Source organism: Cygnus atratus, chromosome 10 (assembly GCF_013377495.2).
Source record: "Cygnus atratus isolate AKBS03 ecotype Queensland, Australia chromosome 10, CAtr_DNAZoo_HiC_assembly, whole genome shotgun sequence".
In the NCBI taxonomy this organism is placed as follows: Eukaryota; Metazoa; Chordata; class Aves; order Anseriformes; family Anatidae; genus Cygnus; species Cygnus atratus.
The window spans coordinates 5,376,399-5,393,786 of NC_066371.1; the positions used below are offsets into that span (position 1 = coordinate 5,376,399).

The window sequence follows — 17,388 nt, forward strand, 5'->3', positions numbered from 1 at the left end:
GTTTATGTGCTTATCTGTCAGTATTTCCTAATGCTGACCATGTGAGTCTGCTGCTCTTGGCAAAGCGTAGCTCACTTTCCATGTTTTAGCCTTCATTGCACTTGCAAGTAAATCGCCATAAGGGTTGGATTTGAGGCTCTGCTGGAAACAACAGAGGAACCATCTAATAAGCTTTCTGTGGAACAGGAGGTGAACTGGAATTGAAATCTAACAAGTGAACGGGTCCCAGTTAACCTGCGACATCCGGGGGCGCCGGCAAGCTTGGCTTGACAGCTTTTTATAGGCAGTAGTGTGAAGCAGGTAAGGAAAGTGCCGAAGTGACGCTTCCAAAGTTTGTCACTTTGAATTGATTATTGCTGGGGGAGGAGAATAAAACTGTGCTTTTCAGATCTGCCTGAGAGCAGATGTGGGGGGGAGCCAGGGGTGTGTGTTTGTGCTGGGGTTACCAGTGTGATCGAAGCTCCTGCCTTTCCCTTGCAAACCTTGCTTGTCTTTAAAAATCGTAGTGACCACTGCCTTATTACCGCTGACTTACAGGAGGACTTGTGATGTATGGCACCGTTTGCTTTAATGGACCCTAGTGATAGGAATTCCTTGATTGTCCACTCCCAGTCAAAGGGGGACGTGGGTTTGTGGTGGGATTAGAAGGGGAGAGGTCTCCAGCATGAAAATAAACTGGAGAGAAAGGAAGGTCTTGCTGTGCTGCATGCCATGTAAGATATTCTTTGGTTTACTGTTAAATAGGTTTCATAAGAAAAAGTATTTGAAGAAGTCCATAGTTAAAAACTATTCAGCTCAATAAGCCCACCTCTAAGCCCGCTTTGGGGTTTACCGAAGGCAGCCTGCTGACCTGGGTGAGCCTGGCTGCTGGCTGGGCTCCTTCCCCTCCCAGCACTGGGCAGGTGAGTTCAGTAACTTTAACCGCTCATTCTCAGCCCAAACCCGATTCTTTAACCCTGTGCTAGTGGCTGGGATTGCTGGTGCGGTGCGTGAAGGTCTCCTCCTTCAGCAGCTGCACCCTATCACGGCGTCACGTGCCTGTTAGGGCACACTGCACCTCTTCTCCTTCCTGTAGGGGAAATCCTGTCCCCTTTTCCCATCTCTTCCACATGACTTGGCTGTAGCCTGGGGTGTGCAGCAGCTGAGATGCGGGATGTGTATTCAGCTACATTCGAGTGCCATCGTTGCTTTCAACTACAGCGTAGCTGCGTGGGATCTCAGCGGCACCAGGAGCGAGGCTCCCTGTTTCCTCTGACAGTTGTCTCCAGCTCCGTCGTTTCAGTGCGGGGTGTCTGCTTGTGCTTTGTGGTAGACTGCCTGTCTGGCACTTCCTCTGCACAGTTGTAATTGTTGTTTTGACATGCTAGTGCTGTTCTGTAGCCCTGTCCTCCTAAAATAAAACGTGGAAAAAAAGAAAGTCGAGAAAAGCTAACCCTGGGTGGGGCAGGGCTGGGAGCAGCAGCCAGAGGGAAAACAAAGGGAACTTGTGCTAAGTAACTCGGAGTGGCAACTGTGGGAATGCTGCAGGGAACCAACTGGCCATCAGCTTGTCATTAAAAGCTTCGCCCAGTGATTCCAGGTAAGTGGAAAAACAATCTGACGTGCTCTTCCAGATCACTGCTGGGCTGTCTGTGGTCCTGCTGAAGGCAGCACGGGAGCAGATATCCTGCTCTTGTGGCTGTTTGTCTCAAAGAAGGACGTTGTGCTGTTCCCGTACCTTGCAGCCAGTGCAGGCGCATGGAGGCAGGCCTGGGAGGTGTGCTGTGCCCTCAGCTGGGACCTGAGCTGAGAGCTGAATTGGGATGTGCTGGGGGCACGCAGAGCGATAGTTGCAGGCTTAAGCCTATGCTGGGAGGTGCCAGAAGTTATTTCGTGTTTTCTCCTTTATTTTTGGTGCGCTGCTGGCTTCTGTAGTTGCAATCGTGCCTCTTAAATGTTCCTGCAAACTGCTCAGCCCCTAACTGACGGACTAATGCTGAGGTCTTTTGGCCTGTGCTGAACAGCTAACCCGAACTAACGGTGGGCTTGCTTTGCTCCGTGGTGGAGCTACCGAGTGTTTCAGTGCGTGGTATGGAGACAACAGGCTGCCGGGGAGGAAGGCAGGAGCCATCACGTGTCCGGCCTGGCTGAGCAGCCTTCCTCGCCTCTCCAGCTGCAGGTGGGCTTGGTGCTGACATGCAGGGGTTTGTTTGCAGCCTCCTCCTGGCCCTGGGGGTTTGTTCGCAGCCTTGGGCTGCGAAGCAGTGCTGTGCTGAGCTGCTGCAGGATGTGATGGGTGCATAGCAGATGAAGTTCCTGCTTCCTTTCTCCCAGGAAGTCTTATTTGCTTCCTTGAAATCCGGAGGAGGAAGAGGAGATGGAGCCCATCGCTAATTCCAGGCCTTTCTGTAGAAGAATATCTTGGTGCTGCGGGGTGCTGCCCAGTGCCCTGCTCTTCCTACTCAAATGAGTCAGGTAGGTTGTTTTACAACAAACTTGGAAGAAAGGGAAAATGTTTTGTTTTTTTTGCCTGTAAGGCACATGCTCGGCGTGCAGTCGTGAAGTGTGCCGTGTATGTCTGGTATCTTGTACTGAAGGGCTGGCGCAGAAGCTTTGCAGGATGCTCGGATATTCCCGGCTTCTGGCGGTGGCAGGGGCAGCGCTGCAGCTCTGTGTGAGTGCTGCCCGGGGAGGGCAGGTCCCTGCCTGCTGCCGTCTCCAGCTGCTCCCCCAGGCACCTCCCGGTCCCGCACGCTGTGCTCTCCAGCCCCTGGGCCTCTCCCAGCCCCGGGGGAGGCTTTGGGGCGGCCGTGCCTCCTGGGGCAGGCGGGAGTGGGAGCTCCTGTTGTGCAGGAAGCGATGGCTGATAAGGCTCCTAAGGCTCCGGCTGCTGCTCTTCCCAGCGCGCCTGGTATCCAGCGCTTCTGGAAGGGAATGAAAGGCTTTGGAGGGGGGTGGTTTGGTGGGGAAGTCTGTAACAGATGAACCAACGCCTGGGCGTAGCTTGCTTTCTTCTCCTGGGGCTCCTGCAGATGTGGGAGCAGTCTCTAGCAGCGGTGCCCATCACCTCAGGCTGGGGGGGCTTTGATTTTTAGGCTGCACATCGCATTCAGTCCCTGATATCGCTGGCTCTTGTGCAAGTTTTGCCTGGGTCCATGGGACTTGGGCCGTAACCTCTGCAAGCTTGGAAGACCCCTGGTTCCAGCCTGGCGCTGGCTACCAGGCAGGTTTAGCACAGCCTTCCTGGCCACGAGGATCTCCCGGAGTTAGCCCATCGGTACCGCTCTTTGTCCTGGGAAGCGCTGCGCAGGCTTGCAGAGCATCCCTTCGCTGATGGAGCCCCAGAGGCTGAACCAGAGGCTCCTGCCATGAGCTGCAAAGGCTGGTTGCATGGGGGAGAAACAAGGAAGGGAAAGATGAAGGGAAGAAAAATCAAGGAAAACTTCAAGCATTTTTGGTAAACTGGAAAGATCTGCCTGAAATACTTAATTGTGAGTGGTCTCTCTCATGTGCATGGCTCATGTAAGTGGTGTGGTGACTCCTGGAGTGAATGAGGTGGTGGTGTGAGGCTTTTCACAGCACAGACTGGGTGTGCAAATAACCACCAAAGCACAAGGTTTGTACTGGGCAGTGCAAAGAAACATACTGGCAGATATTTGATGGGTGATTTTGATGCATCAATGCAGGAGACCCATTCAGTGCGGTGTTACAAGAGGTGGTAGTGCAGAAGGCTGAGAAAACAGGTACAAGCCTGGTTTGGATTTGCTCCATTTTAGCAAATTCTTCAGATAAGCCCGTGCCAGGCACCAGCACGTTGGCCTGAACAACAAGCAGGAGTGTTCGAGGCAGAGCCGTGACTACGACAGAGTAAGTTTGGGACCAGACACTGATGGGGAGCCAAGCGGGGGGACTTCTGTGCCTGCAGGAGGCTGCTCAGCGTTGGTGTCTCCGAGGGGCTGGCCTGGGCTTCAAGGAAAGGATTTATTTACACCTGTACATAACTTCATGTACAACTTCCACTTGTTTTGTTTTATCGTGACTTTCTTGCTTAAAACAGCTCTTTGTGCTACGTCCTGATCTGCTGTGCATAACAGGGATGTAGGATGAAGTTAGACACTTGTCTCTGGGGGAGGAAGGATTCAGAGGCGTTTAGCGATGGTGCTTTGTGCCCTGCTCAAGCACAAAAGGCTTTGAAAGTTTGGGGTGTCCCTTCGGTGTGCAATTATTTCAAGCAAACAATTTCTCTGAAGCTGTGCTGTGTGCCTAAGGGGAGGATGGGGCAAGACAGGAGCAGGAATTAAATTGCAGCCTCCCCCCATGCCTTCGGTGAGCTTCGGTGAGCCGTTATTACAGGCTGGCAATATCAGCGCTACTGAAGTCATTCCTCCGAAAATGAGGTGGTGGTGCTCCGAAACACTGCGCTCCTGGCGCTCCTAACAGGTGCACATTCAATTAAAGCGCATTTAACTTCATTTAAAAGAAATAAAGATGCAGGTATTGATTAAAACAGAGCTCGGCCATGGGCACGCAGCCCTGCCCTGTCCCTCAAGCTCTGCTCATGAGGCCAGAGTCACAGTTTCTTGTGAGCTGGGCAGGGATGTGCTGTATCTACCCAAATTTTGAAGACAACCCGTAACAGAGGAATGTGTTTTGCATGCTCATCGTTCTTAGGAAACTAACCGTGAATGTAAAGTAAACCTCGAGGAAATATTTGGAGGGCTGAGGGGCTTTAGAGGAATGGCACAACCCCCAAGTTTGGGGAGAGCAATTCATCCTGATGTACTTGCCTTGTCCTCGAGCTCCATCTCAACGAGCACTGCATGGGTGGTTACAGTAAACCTTCCTTTTAATACGTGTCTGAGTACCTGATATTCAAAATGGGATTAGGAGAGATGAATTGCTGCTGAAATTGGTAATAACAGAAGGCAAACCTGTCTGACAGCATCCACCTTATGATCTGCTGGGAGCAGGCAAAAGAGTCCTTAATTAACTTTTTTTGCAAGGGTGGGGTGCTGTTTCTGTGCAGGATTCATTTAGGAAAGGCACAGCTGGAGTTGCTGTTGCCTGAGTTCCAGTAGCCTAATGAATTGCCCCAAATTAGCTCCTAGCCTGAAGTGGGTACTGGGTTTGAGGGGAAAAGCTGAAATGGTTGCAGGGCGGGGAGCTGACTTGGGAAACTTGTGAAAGCCAGGTAATAGTGTCAGCTCTGACCTGGTGTTGTCAGAACCACCCCAAAAGCTGGTTACCAAAAGCTCTGTGCTGTTCCTGCTTTGTTTTTCCGCCTGCTGTCTGCGTGAGGCTGCTCAGCCTGGTGCAGGGGTTGCACCCAACCTGCAGCAGAGCAAGAACACTTTGTGCTTGGCCTAACAGAAAAAGGGCCTGGGTTTGGGGGCTGAGGTGGCCCCGTGTGCGCCCGAGGGCACGATGCTCTGCTGTGAGCTGTGGCTGAGCGCTGCCGCTGCCCTGCCCCGGGTCCGGGTGCGGCAGCGTTCATGCCTTGAGTTCTGGCCTCCCTACCCCCTGCTGCTGCGCGTCTCCAGCTGCTCCTGCGTGGGTTCCGTGGGTGCCCGCAGCAGTCAGACGGTTGGGAGCTGCCTCAGCTGTTGGAGGCAGCAGCGCTGGGCTTATCTGCATGGTGCTGCGGACTCGCCGCAGAAAGCGTAGCTGCTGACTGCTGTAGTAGGAGAAACGTTCCTTCCTCCAGCAGTGCTCAGTCGCTGCCATCACGCTAGGCCTGTCCTGGTTTGCTGTGGATTTCTTATTATAAAGAAGACAGATAGAAAACGGGTTATTGCAAAGTGACAGGTAATTGCATAGTTGTCCCAGGGCTAAACTCACGTTACACAAGTCTTGACAGACCGTCCTGTCAGCTGCTGGAGCGGTTGGATGGGACTTGAGCACGGTGGTGTCTGACCAGGCTGCTTTGGTGCCTCTGCCACGGGTTTGGGCAAGGGTCCTTATAACACCAGTGCTACAAGGAGACTGTCGCCTTCTGATGGCCCTGTGTTTCTGAAAGCGCGTTGTTAGATGCCCAGCGGTGTTAAATGGAGGATGAATTCTCAAGGCTTTCCAGTGCTGCTGTGTGAGGATGTGTGCCGAGGTGCTCTCGTCAGAGATGCTTGGTGAAATGGGAAGCTGTTTGGAGCATCTGGCTTTCAGGGTTGCTCTGAACCAGCAGACCTGGGCTGCTGCTCTAATGAAGAGGTTGCTGAGTCCAAAGTTCACATAGAACCGATGGATTCCGTTGGAGTTCAGGATCAAATTTTCAGAGCTGAGGATTTAAAAATTTTAAATGCTGTGGAGCTGTAGCCACGTTTGTCTGTTCCTGTTTTAACGGCTCTAAGGTGACTTTTTAATCTGCTCTACATATCCTGTGTGCAGAGCAGTGCCAAGAAGCCCCTTCTTGTGAATTCTGTTAGCAAATCCAAGTCAGCTCCAAAATAACAATGAACAACAGCTGAAAAGTGGTGCTGCTGCTCCGAGGGAGAAATATGATAGACCAGGCTCCATGTCTTTGCTAAATTACACTGGGAGCTATTGCAGTGAGCAGGAGCGCTGCCATGTGCCGATGTTCCTGTGAGTTACGAGCACATTATCCTGCTGCATGCATGCTGCTGCTCTAGGTGCTGCTGGGCATGGAGAGCCTGTGCTGGAACACAGCTTATCCACCAGCTCTGCTCGCTCAAAATATTTGTCACTTCATCTTTTCTCTCCTTGTTTCAGGCTCTCCATTTCAGACGCACTCACAAGGTATGAGCAGATCGATCCTTCCCTTCTCACCCCCTGCCCTCTCCCCATCACCATGTGGTCTCTGGGGCTTCTCCTGGTGGTTTTGCTTCCTGTGCTGCTGAGACGTGAGCAAACCTGGGGGGCTGGCTTCAGCTCCTGATTTAAAATCATTGCGGGCACTTGCAGAACAGGATCACCAAATCTGTTTGAATTACTGTTGCACTGCCTGACTGCAGAGGAAAGAGCCAAACCATGCACAAAAATGGTTGATACTTCTATGCCCAGCTGTGCATTTACATAAAGGGGATGTTTATAGCAGTGCAACAGGAATGCACGGCACATAAGTACAATATAATCCCGGGGAGGTCTCTGCCAAGGACAGGAATGAGAAATATTCTTCTTGGGCTGCTGGCAGGGCAGAGCAGCAAGGTCACCAATTTCCCAGATGGATGCCATTTTGAGGACACCTGTGACACGTTCTCCCCCTGTCAGTGGGTGTGAAGAGCAGGTCAGCTGTGAACATCCCCGAGCAACAGAGAAATCGTGGAGCAATTTTTCTATTAAGTGGTTGAGTACATCTTTGAGAGGAAACTTGGCTGTTGCTGCTCTGATCGGTGAGTGGGGTCCTCTGCCCTGGCAGGGAAGTGGCTCGCTGGTAGCAACCAAGCTGCAGCAAAGGTACTCTACCTTTTCTACTGCCTTCTGGACATCTGTGGCACTGCGTGGACAGACCCTTTTTCTGGTTTCAGGGCTGAGCTGCTGGCCCGGATGGAGGAGCAGCTTGAAGCTGGCCACTCCTGCTCGTGCAGGAGCCCTGGGGGACAGCTGGCACCTGCCCTGCTTTGGGAGAGCTGCTGCACCTCGAACCCAGTTCCTTGCCAGGTGGCAGCTGTACCTTCTTTGCAGGGCTTGCAGAGGGTACAGCCTTCTTCCACGCCCTGCAGTGTATGTGTACCCCCAGGAGCCCCTCGGGGCGGTGCTGGCTGGCTCGCGGGGATCAGTGCAGCCCTGGCTGCTGGCTGCGTGCGTGCCTCGGCAGGAGGGGAGGCGAGCGTGCGCTGCCTCGGGCTCCTTGTTCCTGCGTTGCTGGACCTGTCTGACAGCAGAGCTGGGGTTTGCTCTGCCACTTTCTTCATTCTACTTAGTAGATGCTTGTGGGCAGCCAGTAATCAAACCCAAAACGAAATGCAGAAGACGGTAAGGTTGCAAATGAGAGATGTACGAGCTTTCAGCTGTGTGTGCGTGGGACTTGCATCTCCGGGGATATGTGTTCATAAAGGCTGCATTTGGGGATGGCACAATGGAGACCTAATTACAGGCCTGTTCTGTCACAGCTGTGCTACCCTCTTGTGCAGACCAGGCATACATTTTGGTTTCTCAGGGGAAAATATTGTGTGTAATTATGTATTTTAATCTTATCCATGTACGCTAAAATGAAGAATTTCCCATCCTTTTATTCTCTACCAGTCACGCCTGTCCTTTCCCCCCTACTCTTTTGCCAGTGACGCTGGATTTTTAACTTTGCTTTGATTTTTTTTTTTTTTCCCCTCTTCAGTTGATTGTCTGTTTTCATAAACTTCAGAGGGTGCCTTTCTCTGGGTCACAACTGGAGACATCACCAGGATTTGGACTTCTTGCTCACTGCATCTGCGTGTCTTGGGAGCCACGAAGTCATCTGGCTTTTTCCCAAAGCTGTGTTTAAAATGTGGTATAACAGAATTCCCTGCAGTAGAGGTGGTTTTAAATAGAAGCCCCCTTGAGCCTCGATGCTGAATGCCACCCAAGACTCTGAAATAAGGAGGGTGGCAAACCTCTGTATTAAATCACCATAAAGCCAAAGCAAAGTCCCTTGAGCATCTCTAATGCTCTGTGATGGATGGGAACCTCACAAAATAGACATTTGAACACTTTTTTTTTTTAAAAGTTGTTCACAGCACAATTGCTGACACAAAAGAAAAAAAGCAGTACAGTGAATGAGCTCTCTTCTTACTTCCGATAGAAGAATAGAATTTATTTTGGATTCAGCTGCTGTATTTCTTACTGGGGAAGCGTTTAAAACATTTGTCAGCAGGTGTAGAGCCTGACTGCAGTTGTTTTTTATTGCGTGTGTGCAGAGTAACTGGTTTGCTTTCCATGGAGCTGCTCAGGACAGAAAATGGAGCTGTGAGCTCAGCACATGGCCTCCCAAAGACTGCTCAGGAGGAGTGTAATATTGCAGGGCAGGTTTGTTGCATTAGCCTCGTTATGTGTCACAGTTGAAAACAATAAGTGAAAGCTGCTTTAATTTCTACTTACATGTCTTCTCCCTTTTTTTCTCCCATGCTCACCCTTTGCAAAGGCATCCCAGAGCTGATAGAGGTGATGACATGCAGCCACTTGCAGCTTCTTGGCTTTGTTGCAGGAGCCAAGAAATTGGCAGGAAAAGGACTTTCCTAGGTTTGAACAAGTGGTACGAAGTCTTACAAACTCAACCCCATGTATTTCTGGCTTGTATAAAATGCCACAGCTCTGCCTGGTGGAGTTAATGTATACCAAGTGAGGATCTCGGGTAATGGTTTGTGCTGAAATCAGCATAGGGCATCCTAAATAGCCCTGCTGTGATTAGGGCTTGCATTGGAGGTGATCAGAATTTTACATGTAACGTCACCTGTTCTCAGGCTTGCTTGACTGTCTGTACTTATTCACATCACTTGATTTCTCTTCAACAATAACCCTGTAATAGTGCAATCAAATATTTTTATTCTTTTCCTGGGAAACAGTATTTTTTGCATGAGAAGAGAAATCTGTAACTTTGTCCTGTCCATTCCAGAAACAAATCCCCGTAGTCGCTTCGTATCTTATTTCCCTAGGAATTTTCCCTCAGTTTTCTAAACTATTCAACCAACTGCTACGTAAGTAGTCCTGTAGCTATGCCCTCCTTTCTTGACCCCTGCTTGTAAATGATATGGGAGTAAATGATTTGAGGACGTTAGCCATCTGGTGGCTTAGCTTGGTGGGAGAACTAACGGTTGCAAATCAAACCATGCTGATGGACCAGCACGTGGGCAGGTATAAGAGCGTGTCCTGCAGAGCTTTGACAGCAAACTTGGCTGTCACCTGCTGTGAGCTGATAAAGGACTTGGGGTTCAGCCCCTGATTCTGTTGAAATTAATGGAAAAGCTTCTGTTCTTGGTCAAACACTTAGAGCAACCCTGGAAACACTGGAAACACTACATGGGAGGTATCCCTGCCCGTGGCAGGGGGTTTGGAATTAGGTGATCTTTAAGGTCCCTTCCAACCCAAACCATTCTATGAGGTTTTTTCAGCATGGAGACAATCCTGTGTGCAGATGGCATTTGCACAACACTGTATCAAGACCTCTCTAAAGCTGAAGGTGGCATTCTCAGCTGCAGAGAGCCGCTTTATTTTTTGCTCTAAATAATAAACACTTTTTTTTTTGTTGCAGCAGTAGTCCCTGCAGGGAATACTGATCAAGGCCATTCCCAAGATCTTGGAGCATCGTCTCGTAAAGCTGATGTGCAATCGGGTTGTTTTGTCTCGGGCTACGTACCAGAGGAATCCCTGGGCAGCTTCCCACCCACCGCTAGGTGGGCAAGTGCGCAGTGATGCTAAGAACTGCCCTTGCTTTCCTGCGCTGGGTACGTCTTATCGATATAGATTCCTGAAAGGTTCGTTGTTTGGTGCTTGAAGCATGGTCTGTGAGGATTCATTGATCTTTGTAAAGCAATCTGATCTTTTACTAAAATGTAATCGTGTCTCGTGTTCTGTTGTCACTGTGAAATGTAACCGGTGTTGACTCTGAATGCAGGAGGACTTCTGCCAGGGAAGGTTTTCTTGACTCGGATCTGATGACAAATTGCTTTTTAGGAGCACTCTGTTATGCGGGGTCGTGGGGGGGGAAGGACTCGCTTCTCTGGCTGCCGCGGCAGCAGGTTGGGGAATTATGGTTGAGGAATTAAAGGTGTTTGGAGGTGCAGCGATTTTAAACACTGGTCTTACAGGGGCGATAGTGGTGTTAGCTGGGGGCTCTGGCTTAGAGGCAGCTCGCCGTGGTTTAGGTTGCGTACGGGTGTAAGGCTTCGTGTGAAACAGTAACAAGCCTGAAAATTGGGGCTGCAGTAATTATGGCGCTATGCGCTTCCACCTGCAAGCGGACGGAGCATTTAAAAAAGGGGACAGTTTTGCTTTCACTGATATTGCTGAAGACTGGAAAGCGTAGCTCAAGTGACTAGATGCTAGTGAGCAGAGGCTTGAATGAGGAAGAGCTGCTTCTCTTTGTTGTGGACAGCCTCAGACAGTAAAGAACACACTTTCTGTGGTCTGATTCAAGCCTGCAGAAGGCGAGTTACCTGCTTGCGAGCTCAGCACATGAGTTACCGGGCAGTGCTGGAGCAGCCTCCTGCCCATCTTGTTCCTGCTCTCCTGCGTTTGCTCTGTTCCCAACAGTTCAGGCAGCTGCCCAGATCTAGCACAAATAGTCTGCTGGAGAGCACCTTCAGCACGCACCTGCTTCTAAGGGTAAAACTGGGCATTGCTGATGCTTCAGCAGGTCAGGCCTGGTGTAAGGGAGAAGCTCTGGTGCCTGCATGCTGTCCTAGCGACGTACAGCAGCTGGGGATCTGGCCGGTGGTTGTTCAAGCAGTCTGGAGGTCCTGGAGCCAGGAGAAGGGCTGCGCTTCCAGCTAAGACAGCCTGTGCCACTTGCCCAGATACCTGCTGGCCCGTCCGTGGGGTAACGTTTCCTTGTGACCCCACCTTGCAGAGCTGCTTTATGCCTCCAGGCAGGAATTTTAATGCCCAGGGTGAGCAGAGCCTGCGGCCGCAGCCTGCCGGGTGCTGGGGAGCACCCGGGGCAGGGCGCGGGGAGGTGAGCACCCAGCTGCACAGCACCGCGTGAGGTGAGCAAAGTGGCCAAACTCTGCTCGCAGCAGAAGCACAAATCTAGACGCTGTCCCCTTCCTCTCACCTTTGCTTTGGCTGCTCTTCTTGTTTGCTCTCCTACTCCGGGTCTGGGCTTTAAAGGCTGGCAGGAGGGATGGGCTGGATTTCTCTCTGCAATGAGCACGATGCAGCTGTTGGGAATGGGACCGCAGGATGTGGTGGCCTTGCACAAGTGAGGGGGTGGATAAAAGTGGAGGTGGTGTTTAAAAAAAAATCTTGAGTCTCCTTCAGGGCTACAAATCTGCTCATCAAATTCACAAGTGCTTTAATTCCAGAAGAGGTCCGTAAGATATTGAAAGGCAGGCGCTCTGCTACCGCCTTGAAATCAAAGCGAAGCCAAAAATCACAGAACCAAATTAATCATCTTTGAGTTAAATCTTGCAAGTAATACTGTATAAACACTTTAGATCCAAAGGGGATTATAGGCAAATACTGAGCTGATGGAGGAGTTTAAGGCTTTTCTGAATTGCAAAGCGGGTGTGCAGAAAGCCTCGCTGGAGCCGCGCGGGCTGTAGGGCAGGCAGCGCCGAGGAAATCGGACGTGGCCGAGGCTGAGTGAGGGCAGGTGGCCATGGGGAGATGGAAGGTGAAGCTGAAGATGCAGGAGTGGCCAGAGGTCCATGTGTTGGTGGTGCTTTGCCCTCTGTCTGCTTCCAGGGGCTGGGAGAGCCGTGGGGCTGAGCAGGGCAGCTGCCAGCCCCAGCTCCAATGCTGCTCGGCTGCCTGGTCCTGGGCAAATCTCTGACCTCTGGGTCTGCTGGTCCATCTGCAAAACAGTTGCTGGCCGTGGTAGGGAACTCAAGTCAACAGATTAAGCGTTTGGGATGGTGTTTTACTTCTGGTCACTCTGCTATGCAGCCAGGTATGAAATCCCATGTAGCTGCTGTGTGATGGATCAGCTATTTATTGTGATGGGAGAGGAGGAGGAGGATGAGGCGGTGTATCGCGTGGATCTTCTGTGATCAAGAAAGCTAATTGCGGCGTTGCACAGTCCTTAATGCTGCATCAGGAGGGGTGTTTCCAGAAAGCAGTACAAGACTCTCCCTCACAAAGACAACTCCAGCTTTCCATGCTTTGTATCTCCAGCAGAATACCCATGATTAATTGATGGCTTCATTTCCCTGAAGCTGTATGCTTGAAGCCAGCCTCCATTATCCTCCCTGCACAGGCACCTACCCAGACTGTAGAGGAATGATTCAAAGTACACATTACGTTGTTTTTCTAGTATTCCAGAGTTTTTCCTCTGTTTGAAATGCTTTGACTTCTCTTATCATTTTTACCTGCAGTGACTTGCGGTGCGAGCTCTGCACAGTTAATGTTCTTGCATGATTTATTTACCAGTGACACAGCGGAGCCCTCAACACAGTAATTGCAATGACGTGATCATCAAAGCATCAAAGGCAGGAGCCCCTCATTTCTCATCTGCCTTATGCTGCTGCAGTCCTCCCACCTCTCCCTTTCTGCTCTTTGTTGCCTTGATCCTCTTGGGGAAGGGGAAAAAATTCCATAACCAGATAAAAACCTGCGTAAGTGCAGCTGTAGATCGTGCCTTGCGTGGCTTCCTTTAGCCAAAGCGCACCAAAATGCTGTCACATCACTCGGGGGTTTGCTGTCCCTGTCCCCCTTCATGACCCAGTACTTTAACAGTGCCCCAGCCCCTGGGGTGGCAGGGTGGGGACAGCCCTGCTCGGCTCCGTCCTCTCCTGGCAAGAAGCTGCTGGGTTTGTGCTCCTGGGGACTGTCCAGGACCAGGCAGAGCTCCTGAGCTCAGGAGGGATGCAGGGCTGGGGGCAGCTGCTGCTGGCGTGGGATGCAGGAATGCTTCACCTCTCCTGGGAGCCCTCATGGCATCGCCTGGCCTTGTGAGAGCTGGGAAGGTCCCTTAAAAGTGTCTTGGAAAATACAGGTCTTGTGTGGCCTGTACTGAGAGCAGCGCGTCACACCGAGTTACCAAAACGTGTCAACAAGAAGTGAGTACTTTATTTTGTCCGGGAGACGTTCCATGCAGCTGGAGGACTTGGCGTTGAATTTGAAGATTTTGGCCACTGGGACTAAATGTCTGCCTGGGGCATGGGTGAACAGCTGGCGGGAGTCTTTGCTCTGTGCCTGGGGAGCAGCCACAGGTCTGGGTGGGAGCAGAAAGCTCACCTCTTCCCCGCTCTCCTCCTCATCCCCGTGCTGGTTCCTGCTCTGCAGCCTGCACAGGTGCTCCAGCTCCGAAGGCCCGGGGGAGGTGTGGGTGCTCCCATCTTGAGAGCATTATCCTCCCAGAGCCTGGAATTTGGAAGCAGCTCCTCAGCAGGGAGCTGAATGCTGGCGTGGGGATTAGGGAGCGCTTGGAAGGAGGAGGTCTGGCAACACAGCATGTGGATCTGCTCCATCGCCGCTCCGATTTCACTGATCGGGGCTGAGACCATTAATTAGCTTGTTTTGTGCGTGCACATCTCATTCAGGTGCCTGTCTGTTACCTGGGGAAGTGGAAAAAATCCTGGGGAACGTGTTGATACTTCTCAGGGAAAAGCAGCAACCGGACGGTCCAGAGCAGGGGGTTCCCATTCCTGGTGAGATGGGCTCTGGGCTCTGTGGGACCCGGGTGACACGAGGCGAGGCACTTGCTGGGCTGGCACGAGCCTCCTCTCTCGCCAGGCACCAGGACCCCAGCGAGCCGCAGCTCCGTGACACGCTAATAGCCTGAGAGATGAAATAGGCTTATTAGTCGGGTTGTTAAATGGACCTAGAGCCTGCAGCAGGAACCTTTCCAGCAGCGTTTGGAGCATCTAGGAACAAAACAAGCTGCAAACGCAGGGTTACTGCGGGCTTTATTTTCGGGATGCTGCTGCTGCAGACCTTGGGGGTGTCGGTGGCTCTTGGGAAGGGGTGCAGGGCTCTGCTCCCAGTGCTGGGACCTGCTTTTTTATAGGACTGGGCTGTGCTGCAGCTCCTCTGAGGAGTAGGGGGGCCTGTGGGGAGGTTTTTTCCAAGTGATGGAGGAGCACTGAGGGTCTAGCTTTGGAACAAATGCTTTCTGGTTTGGCTTGGTGTGTTGGTTGAAAATGCGCTCCTGCTCTCATATGCTGGAGCTGAGCACACTTGTCTCTGCAGAAGGGGCTGTAACCCCCTCTGGGGCTTGCTGTGGATCAAATGCTGCTGAGCTTGCTGCAGGAGGAACAGCAGATGGACGATCCACAGACCAGCTGAAGGACTCGGCTCCCGAGCACTGGGATGCCAGGAGCAGCCGTGCTCGGTACCGGTGGCTGGGCCCCTGTGCTACGCTGCTCCGTTGAGGCAGGGCAGCCTGTGATCAGTCTGTGATGTTTCTGGTAAATGGAGGAGGAAAGTGTTCTTTTAAAATGCTTTATCAAAAGAAGCAGCTGTTGAATACGCTGCTTCCTGTCTCTGTGACAACTCCGTTGCAGTGTTAACTGCCCCAGGGGTGTGGGGAGAAGGGAGGTCTGCTTTGTTGCATCCTGATGCAAAGCTATGGGCTAGTCCACCCTCAGAGGAAGTGTTCGTCCTGACCCCTGTCATTTCGTGGTTGATCTGTGCCCTAAAAATGTTTTCATATGCTCTTGCTGTCCATGCACAGGGTTTCTAGATGCTGAAGTTGCTGCCCTCCCTGGTCGTGATGGGGAACGAGATCTTCAGCGTTTGCAGCTTTCACCAACAGTAGCCCTTGGGCTTTTTCTTGTAAGTCCCAGACTCTGGGAGGCTTGATGTTGCTGTAGGTGCTCTCCCGTTTGGTGGATTTGCAGCTTTTGGGGTAGCTGAGGAAATCTTGGACACAGGAACCTCAAAAGGCAAATGGAAAGAAGCCCAAATGACAACTTGTAATGGATTTCTCACTTCTTTGTCATCTTATCCCGGGCAAAGCTTTTATCCCATAACTGAGAGTCCCCGTGGGCAGCTTAATCAAAGCGAGTTTTTGAAGGAGTTAGCTTTATCTCTTAGGTGCTCTGTGATCTCCCAGAGCAGGTATTGGTCCAACTCAGGGAAAGCTTTGAGGGCAAATTCCTGCAGTTTCAGTGAGCTGCTCCGGAGACTGGCTCCGACCCTGTTTAACAGGATTGTCTGCATTTGCATTTGTAAGCAATGTGGTTGGGCGATGTGCTGCTGCATGTGGTAGCCTTCCCTTTCCCCTTCTGTTTAAGCTGTGAGGATCATTTCTGAGACTCTGTTCTTTTGCCACGTGTAGAAAGTGCTAAGTTTTTCTTACACATCCAAGAAAATTAGCAAAACCCGTGGTTGAAATCTTTTTTCATCCTGGAACTAATGTTTTGTACTTCGTACGTCTTGCATTTTATAATGTGCTGTCTTATTGTTGGCTGTCTTCCCTTAGGTTGTGCTGCGTGCCGTGGCTCCTGCTGGAGAAAGACGAGCAGCAGCAGTGCAGGGAAGGCAAGGCACGCTTTTGCAGGCCGAGTTCAGCGGCCAACACTTGCAGAGAGCAGCTCAGAAACGTGATCCAGGGCTCAGAGATCGATCAGACTGACCGCTAGAGAACCACGTCCAGACTTGAGGTTGTGCCGTGTATCATCGCAGCCTCTTTAGAAGCTGTGCTCTGCAACTTAAGCCATGGCTTGCAGCTTTGCAGGGCGCTGCAGATTAACGCTTATGCAAGACTGGGCTCTCACTGCAGCTTCAACCCTTTAATTAAAATGTCGTGGAACAAAAAGGGAGAATTAGTTAAAAATAACTCTCGGAAGCCTGGCTTGTCTTTTTATTAGGCTTGTCCTCGCTTTCTCAGCTGCTCTGATAAGGATATTCTCCCTCTGGGATGGAGAGAATAAACTGGGATGTAACTCATTTGTTTGGGCATTGTGTTAATTAATTTCTAACACTAATCCCTTCCCTGTGCTCTCTGCTGGTTTGTCTGTAACAGTCCTGTTCCAGGGAGAGGATCGGCAGCTCTTCCTGCTAGAAGTGAGGTGTTGGCACTGTGCACCCCAGGGCTGGGGGGCTTTGTGTAGCCCTATGGGGCGGTGCAGTTGGGGGAGCCCCCCAAAGCCCATCCGGAGCACACGAAACTTCAGAGCAGATTGGATCTACCTGAAATGTAGCTTTGCTTTTCTGCGAGACCGAATGTGTGCTGGGCACCATTCCCTAGAATAAACTGAAGTAATCCTCAAGCCTCTGGATAACACGGGCTGTTTTTCCTAATATCTTGACTTATCTAGACTTCCTATGGAAGAAATTGTTTAAGTTCTTTTTAAACTGATGGGAACTCTGCCATTCAGGTGGGGGAAGACACAGGCTCTCTCTGATCTTCCAGTAACGTGGTGGGTTTTTGCATAGCCCTTTCTCTCCCTCAGCAGTTATTCCTGGCTGCCCCCGCATCCTGCTTGCTTAGCTCTGTCCGTTCTTTCAAAATCAATAAAATTGCAGCTAAATCATTGGAGATAGAGAACAAAAATAAAATCCCAGCTGAGGTTTTGGCATGTGAGCGTTGCTTATACACTGATGGAATGGTCTTGAATTCAGACCAGCTTGTTTTTCAGCTCTAATCTATGTATGTCTGAGCAGAAATCCCTGTTTGAGGCAAGTAAAACCATAGGCAGGCCTGGAAGAGGCCACTTTTTCCACTCTGTCCAAGTACCTAAGCTACTGCAGGTGTCTCGGCCGATGACCTCATGTGCTGCCATGCCTGCTGAGCACTTTCCCACAGTAACTGCTCGGGGCTGACTTTCTAGTAACGGAGCAGAGCATGACCTCTGTCTGTCGTCTTGCTGTCTTTTCGGGAGT

General features: G+C 51.2%; 1 protein-coding gene across 4 annotated transcripts in view; it reads left to right on the forward strand.

The window, feature by feature from the left end:
- FRMD4B (FERM domain containing 4B) overlaps positions 1 to 17,388 on the forward strand; it is a 113,679-nt gene that overhangs the window by 6,570 nt on the left and 89,721 nt on the right. Inside the window, exons 1-2 of one of the 4 annotated variants that reach the window (XM_035547080.2) lie at positions 1,393 to 1,579; positions 2,314 to 2,454. The exons of 2 other annotated variants lie outside the window; for them this stretch is intronic. In XM_035547080.2, coding sequence (XP_035402973.1) covers positions 2,446 to 2,454 — 9 coding nt within the window. In that variant the 5' untranslated portion in view covers positions 1,393 to 1,579; positions 2,314 to 2,445. Of the gene's footprint in view, positions 1 to 1,337; positions 1,580 to 2,313; positions 2,455 to 17,388 lie in introns of those variants that run through there. One more of the 4 variants, XM_050712876.1, reaches the window with a different exon arrangement.